This window comes from Neolamprologus brichardi, chromosome 6, assembly GCF_056152115.1.
Source record: "Neolamprologus brichardi isolate AB-2024 chromosome 6, ASM5615211v1, whole genome shotgun sequence".
In the NCBI taxonomy this organism is placed as follows: Eukaryota; Metazoa; Chordata; class Actinopteri; order Cichliformes; family Cichlidae; genus Neolamprologus; species Neolamprologus brichardi.
This window is the reverse complement of record NC_142109.1, coordinates 23,242,977-23,260,657: the sequence shown is the minus strand read 5'-3', so window position 1 is coordinate 23,260,657 and position 17,681 is coordinate 23,242,977. Positions and strand designations below refer to the sequence as shown.

General features: G+C 39.8%; 1 protein-coding gene and 1 non-coding gene across 3 annotated transcripts; one reads left to right on the top strand and one right to left on the bottom strand.

Moving 5' to 3' along the window:
- Positions 1-318: 318 nt before the first annotated feature.
- ift56 (intraflagellar transport 56) lies at positions 319-13,221 on the bottom strand. 2 transcript variants are annotated; one of them, XM_006787489.2, is made up of 18 exons: positions 13,142-13,221; positions 12,350-12,493; positions 10,997-11,089; positions 10,748-10,862; positions 9,707-9,756; positions 8,534-8,679; positions 6,890-7,061; positions 6,425-6,499; positions 6,217-6,319; positions 5,095-5,150; positions 4,563-4,616; positions 4,413-4,476; positions 4,241-4,329; positions 3,904-3,987; positions 3,749-3,818; positions 2,181-2,287; positions 787-920; positions 319-635 (listed from the first exon to the last, which is right to left on the bottom strand). In XM_006787489.2, exons 1-18 carry the CDS (start codon positions 13,142-13,144, stop codon positions 521-523), a joined length of 1,674 nt encoding a protein of 557 aa, XP_006787552.1. In that variant the 5' UTR covers positions 13,145-13,221; the 3' UTR covers positions 319-520. The 2 variants fall into 2 exon arrangements, with proteins under 2 accessions (XP_006787552.1, XP_006787550.1); XM_006787487.3 differs by lacking the exon at positions 13,142-13,221 and adding an exon at positions 12,674-13,135.
- A 225-nt stretch (positions 13,222-13,446) lies between these two features.
- Positions 13,447-13,519, top strand: trnar-ccu (transfer RNA arginine (anticodon CCU)). The gene has a single exon. It is a non-coding gene; the product is annotated as a tRNA-Arg (tRNA).
- The last annotated feature ends 4,162 nt before the right edge of the window (positions 13,520-17,681 follow it).

Below are 17,681 nucleotides of genomic sequence, written 5' to 3'. Positions count from 1 at the left end.
TTAACTGTTTATATGTGAGCCCATGCACACCATTGTGCAATGTGGAAATACCAGTGGTGCAGGTAAAGTGTACTTCAAATGGTGGACTTTTATGTAACTTAATAGGTTTTCAACAATTTAATTTTTAAAGTATTTTTCAGAGTTAATACTAAAACTGGAATCCTTCCTTCACTGGTACAGAGCACAGCTTAGCAGCTATGCTCAATAAACTCTTAGGAAATATGCAAGGTTTAGAAATAGCCACTGATGTTTATAGATGTTGACAGTATGAAGTGTTTAGTGTGTAATTTATGGTCTGAAAATGTTTACACACTGACATTTGTTTTAAAAAAGTTTAATCCGGTTAAATTATGTGTTAAATTTAAATACATGTAAACAGAACAGCACAAAGAACTAGAGTATAGTAGAAAAATACAAATCCTTCTTGATGTGGGATAAATCATCAGTGCTGCTGTCTGCATCCCGGCAGCTCTTATCGTGGGCTTGGAGTCTTCAGTTCAGCACTGAAGCCTCAAGGCTGTCACGAGAGGAGGACTCTGTTGTCTTTGGCCCACTTCCTCATAATTCGGATGATGTACTCGACCTGGGGGTTTCCTGAATTTCGCAAGAGGGTCAGCACCTCTTTAAGAGTCTCCCTAGGGTGCAAACAGGATATGTGAGGATACAAGATTACGTAAAGAATGCACAATCTCTCATGTTTACTTTGCTTAAACCTCACACCCATTCCTGCAGACGGCACGATGATCAAAACCAAAACCACCCCACAGGAAAGAGAGACAAACATACTTGGGCTCCTTGTTTGCCAGTATGAGCTGAAAGACGCCGACACACGCCCCTCTTTTCCCCTCCCAGTAGTTGGAGGCTGGGTCCAGCTTCTCCAGTGCATCAAAGGCCTTCGCTGCATAGTAGAACTGACCCATCTGAAAAGACAGGCTGCAGTCATGAGCATCGGCACGCAAAGCCTGTTTACTAACTTCTTTAACTTCAGGTGGACTATTTATGCTCATTCCCAGCTCCATATTGTTGTTTTTGGACTTTAGAGTAGGTTTGTGTGATTCACGGCTTTTTTTTATTTCATGTCGGCCCCTTGTGCTGCCCCTCAGTTAATCCACTGTCTAAAACAAGCAGTTTGTGTCTCTTTGACACTTCTTCTGATTGGCTGCCCCTCACAAACAGCAAGTGGACTCCTGTGCTCACAGTCAGAGCTGTGTCCCTGAGATGACCTTATTACCGATATCTCCTCTCTTTGACAGCAAGATGTTTAGAGGTAAGAGTCTGAAGTCTGTGAACCTAAAAGTGAGTTTTTGACTCAGTGATGACCTCATTTATATGTAAGCATCCAGCACTCTGACAGTTACACACAGAAAATAAAGAAAAACACAGTAAGTCTACTTTAAAAAGATATCAAAATATTTTCGGTGAAGACTGCAGCTGCACAGCCTGTGAAAAATACCACAAAATCCAGCAGGCGGAGCATAAAAGGTGCCGTTTCTCCATTTAAGGTGACATTTGGGACTTCTAAATACATCTGACATTTCTGAATTCAGGATGCAGGTATTCCTCAGAAATGTTACACAACTGAACTGAAGGACTCCTGCCTTCAGCAATAAATGAAGGCGTTTTAACAAGCGAGCTGCCACGTGTAGTCATGCAACAGCCAGAATCAATGATTTACTCTCAGACAACAAAAACATAAAAGTACTGCTGTTGTTATGAGGCTGAGTATTTGGTGCTTTTCTTGATCTGATACCGTGACAAGTTTTTGTCTTGTCTCCATCTATGGAAAATAAATAATCAGCAAGTTACTCAATAAAGTATCAAATCATTAGCTGTGGCTCTTTGTGTAAATTCATCACAAAAGGCAAATAAATATTCAAACCAGGGCTGTGACTAAATAATAGTTTTCATTTCAGGAACATTTTTGTTCTGACTAATTCATTTTCTCCAAAATCTTAAAATGAACCCTGTGAAGTCGCAGTTATGAGCATAACCCTTCAGTTTGTTCTGAAGATGAGCAAAAAAGTATTTTTGGAGCAACGTAAACACTTTTTGTTCACCTGATTGCTGAGACTACGTGTTCTGATAGGATTGGGGTCATCACTGCTGATGAGTAAGATCTCACAGGGTTAAAACAGCCACCACATACAGTACAAGAGGAAGAGGAGGGAGGAGGATGTCACCTTGTAGCAGTCATTGGCAATGAGCTGGAGCAGATGGAAGGAATCTGAGGAGGTTCCCATCTTCAGGTAGAGCTCCCAGGCAAGCTGACCCTTCTGGTTCATTATGTCTGATGAGACCGAGATCAGTGTTCAATAACCCAACGCTCACATGCAGTTTCAGCTCTATTACATTCAAATATGGAACATTTTAAAGGCGGCGGGCAGGTTTTATTGATGTAGATTAAAGCTGAGAATGGAACAAATTTCTTCTATCAGAGGTTTCTCAGAGCTGCTGAGAGAAACTCCAGCTGAGTGATGAGAGACCTTAAATTCTTTAAAGGCCTCAGGCTGGAAATGTTTGATTCGGGCCTCAGCCTCGGTGAACGAGTAAAAAGGGGCGCTCATTTCTGTTTTCACTGTGTAAAGGTGTCTAAGAGCTTTTATGTGATCAGATGAAGATTACTGTATCCTTTTCATGTCTACCTAAAAAGGTTTCGCAGATGTTTGTGCAGCTGGCAGCAGCAACTAAGAAACTGGATCATTTATGCTCCTTGTTTGGTTGTTACACACTTAGTTATAATATATGCAAAACTCCTCATCTTCATACTGAACAAACACCTTATCAGCAGAGTGAAATTAACAGATGGCGTTCTTGTGTTGGCAGCTGGCTGCAGTGAGAATTACTCTTACAGTTTTACTGATTATTTTTGACAGAATCAGCCAAACTGGTTTAATAATAATAATAATTGATTGCATTTTTATATAGCGCTTTTCGGGGCCCACAAAGCGCTTTACAGCTGCCCTGGGACAGACTGACAGAAGCGATATCGCACCATCGGCCCCTCTGGCCATCACCAGTAGGCGGTAGGTGAAGTGTCTTGCCCAAGGACACAACGACCGAGACTGTCCGAGCCAGGGCTCGAACCGGCAACCTTCCAATTACAAGACAGACTGCCAACTCTTGAGCCACGATCGCCCACGATAGCACCTTTTAATACTTCTGTGTCAAAGTCTAGCTCAGAGCTGAGCTGCCCAGGACAGATTTTCTTCTGTTATATTTTTGTTTGAATCCCTGTTGTGACAGATGCACTGTTTTTTTTATTGTTTAACTGGACTTTACCATTTACCATTTTACAAATACTAAACAAGCAGAGTAGGAGTTTGCTTTCTCAGGGTTTTCTGGGATGACCGCACACATACATGCATGATAAGTCTGCATATAGTAGAACAATGCGTCTATGCTGCTAACAAATCAGCAGCAAGTGTTTGATTGAAATTGGGAAATTTAATTTGGCTCTGACTGAAATCTCATTGGGGGGAGGCAACATAAATTCCCCTAAGCAGGAAAAAACCCCGACTAGTGATACTTCACTGCACTCTGCAACAACTGTGTGATGCTGTCATGTCAATATGGATGGAAATCTCTGAGGAATTTCCAGCTTCTCACTGAATCTATGCCACAAAGAATTAAACCAGGGCTGAATAATGAAAGACCCCCTAATTATTGTAGTAGCAAAGTGTACCTAATAATGTGGCTTGTGACTGTAAATACACTGTATTACCATTAGTATAACATCGACTATACATACAGCATCGTGCCAGCCAGCTGAGGTAAACATAGTCATTCTTGATCTTTTCACTCTGAATGAGCAGAAAAACCTGTGAACCAAAAATTAAAATCAGTAAAAAGAAAAAGGCCAACAATTTATTCACAGACATATAAATGGCTGCTCAGTTAGCGTACCTCTTCTGCCTCTCTGTAGTTACCAATCGCTGCTTTTGCCTGAGCATAGTTGAAGTTGAATGTGTCATCGTTGTAGAAGTAACCCTGAAAAAGAAAAGCACAAAAAGGACGAGTGCCTACGTGTCCAGAAATAAAACGAGTGTCAGCCTTGTGTTGGTAGTACGAATCATGGAGGAGAAAACACACACACACACACACACACGAATAAATGTAAAGCACCACTTGTCATCTGAAGTGGCACTTCTCACCCAGCGTGTGGGCGAGTGTCTTTTTTTTTTTTTACCTGAATAAAAAAATAAATAACACTGACTCTCCACTGCAAGCGAGCAACACCAACCTTGACCGAGTTGAGATAAATGAGAACGTCTTCAAACTGTTTCAAGAGAAAGAAGCAGGAGGCCATGCACTGTCTGCCAGGAATAGTATCTGAAAGGATAGAAAATGTAATACACACATGCTAACACACTTTCCTCAAATAATAAAACAGGTCAGATTTCTGTGGGGCGTACCGCACTCGCTCGCCGAGCCTCCGACCAGCTGAAAGAACTGCTGAGCAATTTTTAAGTGATCCCTCTGAAACACGAAAGCACAATCGCACATTTGTCTCACACACGGAGCCATCATTTTTGTTTGCATGTAACTCTTACAGAAATACTCACTGATCCGATTTTTTGTCCTAAAGCAGCGTTTACCACTCCTTTCAAAATGTACTCCTATTAAAAAAAAAGAAGATCAGAGTGAATCATTTGATCCATTGTTTCATCGCAGCTTCAAAGTCCGTCAAAATCCATTCCAACAAGTAAGGGGAAAAAAACATAAAAGGAATACAAAAGCCAAACACGTCATGAGTTTCAGATTGTTCAGATCCAGGAGACATTAAAGTGCTTTTGAAGATAAAAAAAAATAAACTGATCAGAGGAAGGAAAAATCTCCTTGAGAGCTCTTAAGTGGGAAGAAAGAAGAAGAGTTTTTGTTAGCAGGATTTATTTAATCTGCCAGGGTTGTTTTTGTTTTATTAGGCATTTTCTTTCCTGTAACAAGACCATACAGTGACCTTAAAAATACAAGCACTGACTCTAAACTTAACATAAAACTTTAACAAATATCGTATTAAAGTGAAACTGGAGAGACTTTTGGAGTCAAACACCACAACCAAACGTTTAAAAAGACAAAATTAAAACTTAACCTCACCTGAGGCGTGGTGGGGACCAAATCCTGGATGAGGTTATAAGCTTCCTCGACATCGTCTGTGAGCAGAAATGCGAGTATGTGAATGCGTCAACTCTATCAAAATCTGGTGATTAATACAGCTTTACATGAAATTAACATCTATTATCACTGAATAGTGATGCTGCACGATAAATTTGATGCTGTGAAAGAAAGAGTGCATCACGTTATGTTTGCCCATAATTTTTAGCTCATCCAAAGGACCAATGAGCTTTTGCAAAGCCAAGGTGTACGTCACCCATTTATCCCCATTTCACAAGAATCGCTGATCCTCTCACAGTACTGTTCAAAAGGTAATTTTTAGTGTCACTTGCACACAATTGTCTCCTAATCTTCACCCAAATTAAGCTCATGGTCAGATTTGTCACTTTATGGGAATTCATTTATAAAGTGCAATAGATTGTGAGTCAGAGAAGCTATTGTATCACTAATGTTTTGGTTTGTTATTAAATGAATGGCATAATAAGTTAGTATTACATAGTGTGTCAATAGGACTGTGTTTCAACATACTCATGACACATGTTGTTCATCTAGACCAAGAACATTTCTGAAGCATAAATGCAGTTGTGGTTCTAGCTGCATTATAACATGGGCTGGATTGGTCGGACAGGGGTGAAGGACATTGGGTCTCGCGATCTTGTCTCTGATTTTTGTAGTTGACAATTGCCCTCTAAGTATGAGGACATTGTTCTCAGTAAAAAAAAAGGATGGGGTTCCCACTCCAGGTTGGGGAGCAGTTGCTGCCACAAGCGAAGGAGTTGAAGCATCTCAGGGTCTTGTTCACAAATGCAGAGAGGGTGGAGACTTTATCTTTCAGGAAAGACAGGTTGTTGCAGTGTCTGCAGAATAATAAGGAGTACAGGGCTATGCTGCTGATTTACTGATCGATCTGCGTTTCTACTTTCACTTGGCCATGAGCCCTGAGTAATGACCCCCACGGCTTCCATAACAGAAGAAGGACTAACAGATTCCCAGGCATGAGGCCTCATTTGTGTTGCACTCTGTACTAGTATACCCTGTCTAATCCCTTGTTTTGCCTGTATTAAAAAAACAAAACAACAACGTTGCAGTGATGTGGCTACACACCTTGCCTGAGATAGTAGATGACCAGGTTGAGTCTGGCTTCAGGGATCACATCAATCAGAGGAGGCAGTACCTGCAATGCACCCTCCCCACCACGAAACACCACCTGCAGTACACAGGGATTCAGAGTGTTGAAGTGTAGCAGTCACTAGTGTGTGCGCGCGCACACACACACCTGCTCACTTACAGCTGAAGCTTGTGGAGAGCTTACCAGGTTGTGTCGGATAAGCTCCTTAGCAAACTCAAAGGAGCAGGAAGAGATGTCGATTAGGTTCTTCAACTCAGCCTAAGGGGACCAGAGCACACGCACGCACGCACGCACGTGTGCACACACACACACACACACACACACACACACACGTCAAACCTACCAGCTAAAATCATCTAAGAAATAAAAAGGGCAACCACTCAGGTGTAACAGAGCAAGTAATTTAAAAAAAAAAAACATGAGAACAAGCAGCTCAGCCTCACACAAATGTTAGAAACTGTTGGACTTTTCATGCTACTGTAATAGCACATGGTGACATGTAAAATGGGTAAAGCTAAAAAAATATTAATTTAGACTTTTTATCATTACACCTTAAACCTTCTTAATAACAACTCATTACACAGTTACATTCACAACAATAAAGATGAAGAACCACCAAAGTATCGACCAGGACATGCAGCTCGGTACCTCTGCTGCTTTGCCGTTATAAAGTCTGTAGTGGTTGCAAGCCTTGAGGTTGAGAGCAATAGTGGAGTCGGGGATACTCTGCAGGTACACGGCCAGCACCTCTTGGGAGACATCATAGTAGTCCAGCTTGTAGTAACACAGAGCCACGTACACTTTCAGAGCCAGAAAATCTCTGAAAAGATGAGATTTAAGATAAAAAATTACTTTCTGGCTAATTTTGTCTTCTTTCTTTTTTAAACAAGTATCTTAATAAATAAAGTTCTCACGATAATCATTATTATTAATTATTTTAAGCCTTCAAACACCAAGGCATGCAGACTGCTTCTACAAACATTTGTGAAAGAATGGGATGCCACCACAACAAGTCCACTTGGAAGATTTTAAAGGTTCTGTGATCAAACTTGCCAGCCGGTCGGAGTTTGCAGGTCCTCCCACAGTCCACAGACATGCTTGTTAGATTAATTAGTGTTTCTCAAATGGCTTTAGGTGAGTGTGTATAATTGTCTCTTTACGTGTCAGCTGTTTGGGATGTACCCAGCCTTTCACCCAGACATCACATCTATCCATCTGCACATGATCACAAAACAGCCCATCTTGCCAAGATAAAATAGTGTTCACATTACATATAGAAGTCTACACTGAGAGACAGTTATGCATTTCAAAACAACACATTTTCTCACACCTAGCAAATGACAGAAACTTGTTTTCTCGTGTCACGACTGTTGATATACATTCTCATTTTTAAATGAGAAAGTTGAAAAGGATATTTTAAGTTAACTGTAAATCTGAAAAGACTAAGATTTGAAGGTCTGTGGAGTGAAGTCTGTATCAAAGGGGGTCACTCTCCCTTTGCACTATGTGGACAATATCCAACAGTAACATCTAGAAATGTTTAAATCAGTGAGATCAGACATTAAATAGACTTTACTCTGCCGGCTCCCCAGTACAAAATCGTGCACAACAGCTTTTATCCTCCACATGTAAGAAAGAGAAACCCCCCTGACAACAAATATTTTTTTACAAATCTCTATTTTTCAATAATATATTTTTAGTGAAGTCAGATGGAGCTAAAAAGTCATTACAGGAACCAAACAAACACAATCAAGGAAACACTAACGGCATAACGGCAGTCCAGCTAAGCCAAATGAGGCACATCGAGTGTTTCAGAAAAGTCGATTCGTGAATCTTCTCAGCACTAGTTTAAAATCTTTGCATTTCAGTGTCAGCAGTCAAAGGAAGTAGCGGTCCTCAGAGCTGCTGGCAGCTGGCAGATCTTGTACTGTCAACACAGTGAAACAAACAAACAAGCAAAAAAACCCACCTCAGCTGCTCACATGTTCCAAAGCCATGAATACATAATAACTCTGCAAGAAAAGGCAGGAGATGTCTACTGATATCAAAGTATTTTCATTTTTGTATCTGGATGCTCCAAATACAGCACAGTGGTTGGAGAAAGAAGGCTCACCAGGTCTACTGCACCGTCAATGGCACTATCTTTGTGTCTGCACGAAGTGTCAAAGTCATAAAATCTAATACCCCTCCATTAAAAGACTCTCACCTTTTAAGGGGTTTCTGAGATGAGCTGAAGTGCAGCAGGAGTGTGAAACAAATGTCAAAGATTGAAAGGGAAGGAAAGGCACAGACCTGTTCTGCAGCAGAAGGCGTTTATAGATGTCTATGGCCTCCTGATAGTGCGAGCGCATGTAGTGGATGGATGCCAGGCTCAGCTGGTCCTCTGTCACATCCTCCAGGTTCTGGTGGAAACTCATCAGCCTCTTCTCATCATTGAACTGAGACAATAATACGAAGACAACGGACACAAAGGGAACAGCAATCAGAGGTGTGATCGCTTCTGGCAGCTGTAAACCTTCATGTGCTGAGCAGATCGTTTTCAGACACGCATTTTTTTTTAATATAATTTCTATTGTTTTTTGGTAATTATTCCTGTGTTGTGATTGACCGGGGGTTAAAGTGGGATTTGGCAGATCTGGAGTAGTAGTGCAGTTTTAGGCAAAGAATCGCTTAGAAATAACACTTGTAATTATTTATATTGTAACACTATTAATTGCTGTTTTCTTTATATAGTTCATTTCATTACACATAAACTCATAAACTGTGCTTAACATAGAAGATAAAAACATCAGAAGCTGTACAGGTTTACAATGATTTTTCTTTGTGTTCAGACTGTGATCAGCAGACATGTGCTACTCCAGCTCTCTGGGCTGGCTACTGGCTACTCCGGGGTTTAACACTCTTTGTGGATCACTTCTGTGCAGTAGAGCTAGCAACATGCTCATCATTATACTAATATCTGTATGCATGAACATAGATGAGATTTACAGCGGGACGTAATCGGGGTGAGCGAGTATTCTGTGGCATCAGCTGGAAGCAACGCCAAGCAACACACGAAAATCTAACTGGCTTTATATCATCCTTAGATTTATCTACTAATGATTCCAGCTCACTTTAACTCCTGGTTATAACTGGCTTTAATGTCACTGGATTCAGATCACTGCACAGGAATCATTTCTGACACTTCATTACTGCCAGAGCCAAGCACACTTTCAGCTGTTTTTGAAGCTTCAATATATTGCAAAGGTGTACTGACTGAGTAAAAACTGAGTAAGTGAGTGCCACTGATGACTGTGGTTGTAAAGACAAGGGAGAGGGCAAGAAAACATGAATCAAACTCACAAACAAATCAGATGTAGATGAAAAAAACTTCAAAATCAGTGTTGCGTAAAAGAATTAACATGGTAGTCAGACAAAGCACAGAAAATACATAAAAGTGTGATGATAAAGGGATAATTTTCAAACCTTGTGAGCCAAGTGAAACAGCAGCCTGTTTTGGAGGGGGGACATAGGTGCTAGGGAGAACAAGAGACACCAAATTCAGTTAGACAGCAAACCACACGAGAACAAGGAAACCATTCATTACAACATTACCTAGCTCTCAGTGGTTATATAACAACATCAGCACACAGAACTCACACAAAGAATGGGCCGTGGCTTAAATGCGAGGTAGTTCTTCAATCACACAGGATAACTTATTAAATCTTATCAATAATCTCTGTGTACATCAAGTTTACACTCTTCAAAATAAAAGCCCTTTAAAAAAAATCCTGTAAGATTTTTTTTCAATGAAAGGCTTAAAATAAACACTAAAACACACAAATACCAAATCTTACACAAGAGGAGCATCTTTTGAGAACAAACTGGTGCGCGACACATCAAAATTAACTTGGTAAGAAACAAACAAAATAAAATGCAAATCATATTTATTGTCTAGTGGATCATTATTCTAAAAGATTATTCATTATTCACAGCTTTCTGATTGGCTGTCTGATGATGCACAACGAGGTTCTCACACCAGACATTGATTCTGCAAGGACGGTGATCTTAAAATAAAGTAAATACAGTAATCCTGAGTTTCCTTAAATGTGATGAAGCAAAGAAAAAAAACAAACAGATCAATGATTAGTCGTTGCAGTCTTTTTTTATAAGGCAATAAACTGCATCACCAATAAATCCTCACATGCTGATAACCCTTCTTGCTGCTGCAGGACAGCCTAGCTGAAGTATATTGATTTGGACACACAGGAAGGGTTTCAACATGTTAAATGTCACTAAACATGGTCAAATTAACCTTGACTCTGTAATCAATCTATATGCAATACCTTTGCTTTCAAAAGCTTGCCATCAACTGCTGAACCAAGTAAGTACACATTTTTATATTAAAGCAGTTGCTGCTCTTGGTAAACCAAACATGTCCCAGTCTGGGACTCTACTTATAACAGTTCCACAGAATACTAGTGGACGTTTGCCCTTCAGTAACATTGTACACAAATATCTGCCTACCCTTGGATGCAGCCTCCTCTGCTTCTTTATAGAGCCCCAGAAAAAACAGGGCACAGGCCAAGTAGACCCAGACCTCAGCAGGACACTCAGGTTTGTTGGTCATCGACTTGTACTCCTATCAGGAAATGGAAAGAATATAATGGATATTCAAACATTACCCTACAAAAGCGTTTTGATATGTGAATAAAGTATTTGGGGGCTGTATCAAGGAAAACACGGGGATTCACACTCATGTACAACAAAAACTACCTCCATAGCTTTCTTGTAATCCCCCAAGTGAAAGGCGCAGTACCCAATCCAGAGGTCTGCATCCTCCTCTCTCTCGCCAATATTTTTCTGAAACTAAACATGACACAGCAACACATGAGCAGGTGCAGCAACACCTCAGTTGCTGCAGACAGTGAAATACAGTTTCACAGTGAAATACAGTTTCACAGTGAAATACAGTTTCACAGTGAAACAGGAAAATAAATAAATAAATAAAAAAGTGTTTTGTTTTGTTTTTAACTTGACGTTTCACAAATCAACAGTCTAAACAGCAGCACTACTTAGCCTCTCATCATGGAGTTGTAAGAAACTAAGAATATACTGTATACTATATTTTAGTTTGATCTGCTCACACAGTCGTGACAATCTAATAATACTCTAACTTATCTCCCCATAGTCAGGGTTTGTCATGGGGGGGGAAATGAGCCTTTGGACAGTAGCTATACACGCAGGTGCAACTGGTCAGCATACACTCACCAACATTTTATTAGATATATCTGTTCAACTGATTCTTAATGCAAATAATCGGCCAAATCACATGGCAGAAAGTCAATGCATTTAGACATATTTAGGCAGGCAGACATAGTCAACAGTTTCTGAATTTCAAACTGAGCATCTGAATGGTGAAGAAAAGTGATTTAAGTGACAATGAATGTGGATGTAGTGGTCTGCTGATTCTGATTCTCACGTAAGACCACACTGCACACACAGTGCAGGTCAGGATTCAGTTACTTTTGATTTAGGAATACATAAAATCTCATAACTGTTCCATCTAGGGAAGGGTAGCCCTTGTGAAAAGCATTAAATATGCTGTTGATCCCACATGTGCAAGAGTTCGAATGGGAAATAATCTAAAATGAATCTACTCACATATAAAGTCCTGAATTATCAGGCCTTTGGGAGACAATGGATAGATATGCAAATCTTTGTGTGCCCATCTTCAATTTTAAAGGCACATTGTACTTACATTTGTCAATAAACTGACACAAATCAATAGTGCTAAAAAAGAGAGCTGGAGATGCAGAGAATGACAGCTGAATGGAGGGAATTTTTTTGTGTCTATCTAAATTTAAAAAACAAAAATGCGAAAAAGTTACACTGCAGGAGGTTAAAAAGTGGAGAGCCTCATCCAAAAACACATTCTTTGTGTATCTTATTTGTTTGTTTGTTTTTTCCTGCAAAAGGGGAGTTCTTCCTCTCCAATGTTGTCAAGCGGTTGTATATAGAGGCTCTTCTAAAGGTGGGGGTTCTCCCTCTATAACTGCAGGGTCTTTACCTTACGATATGATGAGCAGTGGATACCAAAAGATGTGTACTGAGTTTTTCCTTAAGTACCTCTAACAACGTCAAGGCTCCCAGGTAGTCTCTCTGCTGCAGGTATTCCTCCAATCGGGGGAGCTTGCTTTTATTTCTTTTGTTTTTCTCACCAATGCTCGTTGATGTCTCTCCTCCCACGGCTGGTTTGACCCGAGAGAGAATCTACCGAGGGAAACAAATTTACTATATCGAGTTATAGCACAGCTTCTACCTAAATGGTGGGGTTAGGGTTAATCGGACCACCAAAGGAACGGTGAAGCAAGGCAAAAACAAGCAGAAATATATAATATTATAAGATATCAGAACAGCCCTGGCGTTAAGTTTCCAAAAACATCAGCTCACCATTTCGACAAGTCTCTCCTTAGCTGAGGCTTGATTATCACTAGCCCAGGTAACGTTTGGTGTTAGCTACGTTATTGCGTCCGTAACCTTTTACCATTTAATGGTCACTGTTGGTTTAATTTGTCATTAAAACCTCACAACGGGGTAAACGACAACTAAATTATCTTACGGCTCTGCCGTGATTTAAAAAACAAAGAGAGAGAGAGAAGAAAATAACAAGTTTTACGCTGTGGCGTGGTGTATTTTCTACTTAGATGTCGATAGCATTAGCTAGTTTGTAGTTAACAACAACATGGTTAAAAGTTTCCGCTCGATCACTTTCAAAATAAAAATTACGATCACTAGGCTTCACAATTTAGAGACTGTTTAACATCTATTCAACGCAAACTGTTTAACGGAGGCAGATTGTTTTCTCCTCTGAATAAGCCGAATACAAAGCTTGTAATATCGGGAAAAGGAACATAATACCATTTTGTATTCAATCCGAGTTTGCTGTTAAACAGGAAGCAGCACGGTTCTTCTACGTTTAGCTTGACTCAATGGTTTGGTCTTAGTTGCTTAGTGACCGAGTAGCGAGCAATGGCTGCGCCGTTTCATTGAGTTGGATTTATTCAGTACGTTTATTAAAAATAAAAATAGAAACATAGATATGGATTCCAAACGAAACAGAAAAAAATCAACCACTAACTTATTTTTTACTGCCGCATATTAGTATGGTTTGTCATTTGTCCTCAATTAATATTAGTATAATTTTCTCGAGACGACTCGTGCGCGCCCCAGTGGCCTAATGGATAAGGCACTGGCCTCCTAAGCCAGGGATTGTGGGTTCGAGTCCCATCTGGGGTGAATCATTTTCTTGGTATTTCTAGGTTTATCGTTCTTTAAGATACGTTTCACTTTACACGGTCATCATTGAAGCTGAGTGCAAACATCACAATAAAGATAAGCGTCACTGAGTCATTCTCACTGCTTGATTTTTCTTTCTTTCAAAGACATACCCTTTATACAAAAGTATAAAACATTATAGTATATGTCATGAAATTAAGTTAAATGAATATCACTTTGGAGCAATGAATCTTTAGGTTAAGTATATGGAGTCCAGTTCACCGCACAACAATCAGCATTATTCTCACTTCAGCTCAGCAATGTTTATATAATGACAAATCAAAGAAATAATCCTCTGAAAGCAGTTTATCTTTCAAGGTAAGGACATAACAACATTTTAGAAAGGAAGCTAACAACCCAGGAATCCCATAGTCAAACTTATGCACAATAAAGAAACATAAAGAACATTAAAAAAAAAAAGAAATTTCCTTTTAACAGTAAGAAACCTGCAGCAGAACAAAACTCAGGGAGGGGCAGCCATCTGTGACTGTTTGTGTGGGGATACAATAAGGATGTTAACTGTAAGACACAGCAGCATTTGTCCATGTGAAGCTGGGAAATACTGAGAAAAGAAAAAGTTATATACATCATAGGACATTGACTAGCAAACTCAATGAAAAGCAAACTCCAAAGTAACAAAAACACAATTATAAAAGCATGGCTTGAAGGCAAATAAGTTATTTTGTTTAAATCAGTCTCTGAAGGCTACCTAGGTAGGCAGGCAGGTAGGATTTGTTTGTCATCCACAGTAAAAACAGCAGTTCAGACACTGAAATTCACCATAAAACAATTTTGCATGTCCATCTTGATATTTGTTTTATAGAAACATTGTGTTAATGATCCATGATCCACATCATGTTGTAGACGGATTGTACATAGATATGTTAATGATTCATGTCATTAACTGTGTCTTCTCTTTTATCAACTCGATCCAAGTGACAGAGCTCAAAAAAGACAGTCTCATTCCTCCCGTGAGAAGAAGCAGGATGGAGAAGATCGTCATTGGAGCGCTCATTCTTACCAGCGCCTGCAGGTTGGCTGCGATCCAGATTGATATCTCAGAAAACACGACCTTGTTAGAGGCAGAGAAAATGTGCATCAGTAAGGGTCAGATTCCTCGTATCAACTTAATGTGGTGAAGAAGAAAATGACCTGGGAGGGGGCCATGAGGCACTGCAGACAGAGTAAGAGTATCCTCATCAGCCTGCTCTCTGCCAGTGTGACCACTCTGGCCCAGATGACTCTGTACCAAAACACCACAGAGCGGGTGTGGATCAGTTTGCGTTACCTGGGTGATCGCTGGCTGTGGGTGAATGGCGATCCTCTGGTGTACGATGCCCGGCCCCACAGAGATAAGGACTACCAGTGTCCACTGTGGAATCGCTGTGGAGCTTTAACTAAAGGGGGACAGTGGGAGAACCGGAAATGTGATAAGCGGCTCAACTTTATCTGTGCCTGAGTGTAAAAATTTAAAAGCTTCCCCTATAACAACAATGGATGTAGACTATTATAGAAATGAATTATAGTTTGTTTTTTTATTAGCAGTAGATCAGCTAATCTAGAATCTGACATCCAACTATCAGACTCATTGAAAAATGTGCAGATGTCATAAAAATAAACAAATACATAAAAATGTGTACAATTTTTATGCTGCGGTAACAAAATTTTTAGAAACAGTGGTGAAAAAAAGATCTCAAACATATTTTCAGCAATATGACTTTTTCAATAATGATTTACCTGCTTGTATTGACATGAATCTTTGTGTGTGATATCTGTAGTCGAAGCAGTCTCTTGTCACCAATTTGCATTTGAAACCTTTCATAAATCTTAAATGGGCATCTCTTATTCAAAGATATAATCAGAGCAAATATTTGGTGCTGTGCATTTTCAAAAATATTAAATGGTCTATATATATATATGCCTCATTTTATGCACTTCATTCTCCTGTCCAGCATATTGTATGACTTTGCAGACTCTTTAATGTTTTCTATTTATATTTCAACCAGTGATCCTGATCTTGAATTCAGTGTACAATAAACATCTGCTTATTAACAACCAAATAATGGCTACCCTCCACAATGTGGAAGAGAGCGGCAATACCCTGAATGGCCGAGCTCCTCACCTTCTCTCTAAGGGAGAGGCCGTCACCCTTCGGACAACAACATGACATTAAAACTTTATTTATAAACACTGAGCTCTAATACTGCTGCTGTGGTTGGATCAGTGAAAACGCAGCAATCACAGCACACATTAAAATATTTAGCTTATAGTTTTAAATATGCAGTAAGCTCAAACTTTCTATGTTTTTACATTGAAGCATCTCATACACACACACACACACACAGATGACGAGCTACAACTATGTAAAGCAGGCTCTTAGTGTATTGGCTCCTGGCTGGTTAACTTTTAGCTCCACCTCTTTTTGATCCTTTGTCTCACTCCTTCACTTTTCTGATGGCCTGCCTCTCCCAGAGAGAGAGAGAGAGAGAGAGAGAGACTCTGTACGTGCATTTATGTGCATTTTTGTGACGCCCACATAGAGACTCTTCTGAGAGAGCACACAGTTTGTGGTGGCGAGTCATCCCTGATGGGTGGACTCTGTGCCGTTAGTCAGGTCTTTGCTGTTCACAGCAGGCAACAATGACCAGTACACGTTGTAAACACAGCAGCCTGCTACACCAATCACACCACAGACTGTACCACACCATCCACATCAAGTCTCAATAAAAATATCCTTTTAACACCTCATCAGGCAAGTTGTAATCAAATTTTTACCAAACCAACAATCAGTTGACACTGATTAAATCAAACCTGATTTAATCAGGTTTGATTTAATATATAAATAATATTTATATAAATAAATTTTGTAGCTAAATCCCTCTATTTTATCTATAATTAAGAGAGAGCTACAGCCCTTTTCAGCCAGCTATAAAGACATGAATGGGGTCCTCTGATCAAATATAATTGTCGTTATTTTTAGTCTCCTATTTCATCCTCGTTTATGTTTATGGTTGCACCAGCCTGAAATTTGAGAACAGGCTGTTTTACAAAATTGTACAACCTGCATCCACAGACACATTTTAATGCACAGATCAATCCATCTGGGTTTATTTGGGGCCACCAACAACATATAATTATAATAAGCTTTATAGTATCACATCTGGTCATTTCTGAGCCTGCTTTGTGTTCACTGCACATTAGAAAATGGTCTGACTGCTTATTTTTCTAACATGACTGCATAACACACATTCAGTAGACCCTTTCAGACCCCTTCAGTATATTTTCTTGCCACTGTTCTTTTAGAGGCTGTTGGCAGGTTGTGATGCACACTGAGGCTTCGGTTTTGCCACAGAAAACATGAGGGAAGCATGTAGAAAGAGAAAATGACATGTGAGCTCAAACAGAATATTTTGTTTCTCAATGTCAAATGGAAATAAATTTACTAAACAAAATTATTCTGGAAAGTTTGTGCCGACTTCCGTGACACAAGTTCATCTCCGCAATTTTGCAAGCAAAATGAATCCAGTGCCTATTTCAATTTTACTATTGGTTTTGAAGCCTGACTACCTTAACCTCGTGCTTTAATGTTATGTCACCAACATGTCCTTTTAGTGTGAGATAAATCTATCAGCAGCTTGTGTTATAACTCTTGGTTAGTTTTAATATAGCCATTTTTTTACCTTTATCTACCCACGTTAAGTGAACTTACCTGGGTGGTTTACTCTCCATTACAGACCACATTACATCAGCATAATCAGTATCACAGAGAGATAATGTGTACTTAACATGTATGAACTGTGAAGGCAAAAGTAGTTTTTAGTATTTCATGTGGTCTTTGCTGATGCTCTCAAAATTCAGGTGAAACATGGAGGTGTGGGGGTTGGAGTGCATTAAAGATGATGGGCGGAGTAGAAATCCAGGGTGTGGTAATCACATTGTATTTACATGATGTCATATGCATGAGATGCAGTGACAGAAGAATGAGGGAGTCAGCAGGTGTTCCTCGATTTATTTCAAGCAATAACTGAGGAGGAAGCACAGGCTAAGGCTCATCACACCAGTCGGCTGAACCAGCATGAAGACCCTGCTTTGGAAAATGCTCTTTATTGTAAACGCCTCACCG